General features: G+C 41.4%; 1 protein-coding gene across 1 annotated transcript in view; it reads left to right on the top strand.

Moving 5' to 3' along the window:
* The first annotated feature begins 257 nt into the window (after nucleotides 1–257).
* The window catches only part of LOC106471358 (ankyrin repeat and BTB/POZ domain-containing protein 2-like), a 48,702-nt gene continuing 45,505 nt past the window's right edge, over nucleotides 258–3,454 (top strand). The window contains 2 exon segments of the mRNA XM_022399969.1: nucleotides 258–1,422; nucleotides 1,700–2,868. Of these exon segments, the coding sequence (XP_022255677.1) occupies nucleotides 308–1,422; nucleotides 1,700–2,868 (2,284 nt within the window). The 5' untranslated portion in view covers nucleotides 258–307.

Here is a 3,454-nt window from a genome sequence, read left to right as displayed (position 1 = left end):
ATTTGACGTGCACCAAATGTGTTCGGATATCTATATACTTGTTTGTTTTAGTGCAAATCCACATTGGCTATCTGCTGTGTCCATCGCGGAAAATCGAGCCCCACTTATCCAAGATGTTTTTCAGGGTCTTTTACTACTGTCACTTATTTGTATAAGAACTTCAGAGATTTAGTGTAATGTAGAATGTGCAGTTAGTAACAAGTCATTATATAAATATGTTAACTATATGTCGATTTATCTATTTGTTCTTTCAGGGAAGATCTATTGACCACTGGTCGGATCCTTCCGATGCTTGGTCATCGGTGTGATGATGTCATCTCTGCCTCCTGTACCTGAATTCCGGGATGCTGATCAGTACTGGCAACCTCTATTAAGTAACGGTGTCGAGATTATTCGGCCTAAACCACGCCGCTTGGGGGACATGAATCAGCACAGTGGAACAAACGCGGGTGCTTTTTGTAGAAGTTCTAACCGAGAAGGAATTTATGTGGGAACTCCGTTAAAATTCTTAAACAAAGACTTGATGGGAGGATCTGCACCTATGTTAGTGAAATCTTCAAGCAAGGAAGCTATACAGTTTTCTAACAAGGACCAGACTACTAACTCTGGCTTATCGTCGTCCCAAACAAAGAGTTTCTGTTCTAGTAATCATTCTCGTTTCTCTTCTGGTAAAGAGAAAGTACCAGCCATCCCTTCATGCTCTAGGGATGTTTGTACTGGTGGATCTCAGCAACCACGAGGATCCACAAAGGATATGTCGGGAAGTCTCAGCTCCTCTAATTTTACATCTAGAAGCAACTTGAGCATGCTTCCTCATTCAAGGAGTTCTCCTGGCTTGGTCATCCAAAGTTCCCGAATTTCTCGAGCCACAAAATGTTTGGCTACTGAACCTCATAGCTCGAGAGTCTCACCATCTACCAAGTTGATTATTTCAGACCCCCAAACGTCTAGATCATCACCCGCTTCCAGATCATTGAGTGTTGAATCAAGTGGTTGTAAGGCGCCTTCTGCGACAAGAAACTTGGCTTTCGAAGTATTAAGTTCTAGAATGAACGCTGTTGTAAAAACCGTAACAAACGAAAATGCAGTTTCTCATTTACCAGTTGAAAACCAGAATGGTATTCGGCCCATTTCGAGCCATTGTTCATGGGAAAATCACCGAATTGAAGAAGAGGATGAAGGTATTCCTCCCGATGGCCACTTGTCACCTTACAGAGATTCGGCTTCAAACACTGACTGTGGGTCTTTAAGTAAAAGTTCATCAGATGGTGATCCAATAATCTGTCGACGACGACCACCAACGAGACTAAAGTCTCGGAGACGGAATATTCTGAGCTTTCCAAATATGCTTAGTGTCGACAATTCCAAGGCTCTTCAGAGGCGCCAAGAATGCTGTGGGGGATCATCTAGTGATGAAAACAGGTATAAAGTTGTTAGTAGTTATATAAATTATATAAACTCACTGATTAAACTATGAAATTATCATCCATTTAATATTCAATAATACTACTATTGTTTACTTCGCAATACTGAAAATGAAGTACCCACACTTTATATGTCGAACGTAGTTGTTCTAAGTTTTCTTTTATCTTTTTCGATGAGTATAACTGAGAGTTATATTGATTTAGTCTATCATTGAACGTATTGATTTTGTGAAAAAAAAATAATAACTTTATGCACGTGTTTGTTGTTTTACCAGGTCGTCTGGACATGCCAGTATGAGCGACGGCCAGTCATCCTATGTCAGTTCGTCACCTACTGAAAGGCCAATGGTCAAGAATCTTGATTTAGGGCACTTTAGCAAAGTGGTTGATTCGGGAAGACGTGATCATCGTGGGAATAGCGATTTGCGAACAAATCATCAACACAGAAGCTGTGATGCCAAAGGCTTGTCATCACGAGAGCCTCAGCTGAAAGTAGTTCCAGAAGACGACAAGTTGCCGACTCACAGTTTCCATCATGCTGGACTAAGTAAATCGTCTGGACGACGTTCCGGGCCGTCTCGGAGAAGCAGTCGAGGCGCTATGGCTAGAGATGACTCAACCCTTCAGTTGGAAGGAACTGGCTTGGAAGACATACGCAATGCTATTGAACAACTGTCGGTTCGCACACATGGTTCTCGAACAAGCTATTCTACGTCTACTTACTCTTCAGTGAGTGGGAGTGAGTCGGAACCTGTTCGAAGGCTAATACGACACTCCAGTCTTGAGACTCTAAATACTAACATTACTAGTGCGGACGAATTTGTGTGGCTTGATAGTCACAACCGCTTGGTGGAGCTGCAACAGTGTCCGTGGTCTAATCACGATGTTTTGAAAGTTATTCAGAATGGTCGCTTAAAAGAATCTCTGAGTCTTATTTCTATGGAAACTGTACCAAGATTAGCACATCTTTTACAACGACCTCTAGTTCGCGTGGCACGCGAGGCTCAAAGATTCTCCCGCAGTTTGGGAATGTGTAGCAAGCAAGAAATTAGTGGTGCCTTAAAAGTGGTTCTCTCGCCCGCTTTGGCTGATAGCTGTATAAAGGCTTGTCATCGCAGTGCAGCCATCTATACAGTTAGTGGGGACCACTTGCGGCTCAGCAAGAGTACACGTGCGGGTTTACAGTTTTCTGTAGGTAGATTCCATAGATGGATGTGTGACGTCAGAGTAGGAACCTTTATTCACGAATATTCCGCTATTTACCTTACTGCAGCAATGGAAAATTTACTGGAAGAAATCTTACTCCTTTGTTTACCATCGGAACCCACAGAAGGCAACAACACCTTGACAGCTTCCTTATTGGATATTTCCATCGCAGATAATAGTGAGTTGTGGGGATTGTTGCAGAATTTCTCACACCTGAATTCAGGCAGAACAGCATCCGGTAAGCACAAAGATTTAATAGAACTAAGATATTTCAAATGCATGTTGACCGTGATCCAAAGATTATTATTATTTTTTTAAATTTTTACGGATGAGTTAACGTTTTGATATTTATTTTATGCCACTGTTTCATCTACTTCCATTTAATCGTTAACGTACGGATGAAAACATTATGCTGATATGAATTCCGTATCTTAGAAGTTTCTTACAAATCCATGTGGTGCACCAGAAAATACAAATTAAATGCATATTTTTAGTAGGTGAATTAAAATTGTGGTAGAACTATTACCTAACTATAAAAAAATAGTTTTATACATTATAGAGACATAAAATAATATTTTCACTTCAAACTCGACTTCTAACACCACGACCAGGTGGTTAGGGGGCGCTTGATTCGCAATCTGAGGATCGCGGGTTCCAATACCCGTCCCACCAAATATGCTCGTCCTTTCAGCCTTGGGGGTGTTATAATGTGATGGTCAAACCCACTGTTCATTTGTAAAAAAGAGTATCCCAACAGTTGGCGGTGGGTGATGGTGACTAGCTGACTTCCCTCTAGTCTTCCACTGCTAAATTAGGGACGGCTA

The sequence above is a fragment of the Limulus polyphemus genome, unplaced genomic scaffold, assembly GCF_000517525.1.
Source record: "Limulus polyphemus unplaced genomic scaffold, Limulus_polyphemus-2.1.2 Scaffold4566, whole genome shotgun sequence".
In the NCBI taxonomy this organism is placed as follows: Eukaryota; Metazoa; Arthropoda; class Merostomata; order Xiphosura; family Limulidae; genus Limulus; species Limulus polyphemus.
The sequence above is the reverse complement of the archived record's forward strand: the minus strand, read 5'-3'. Positions and strand labels throughout refer to the sequence as shown.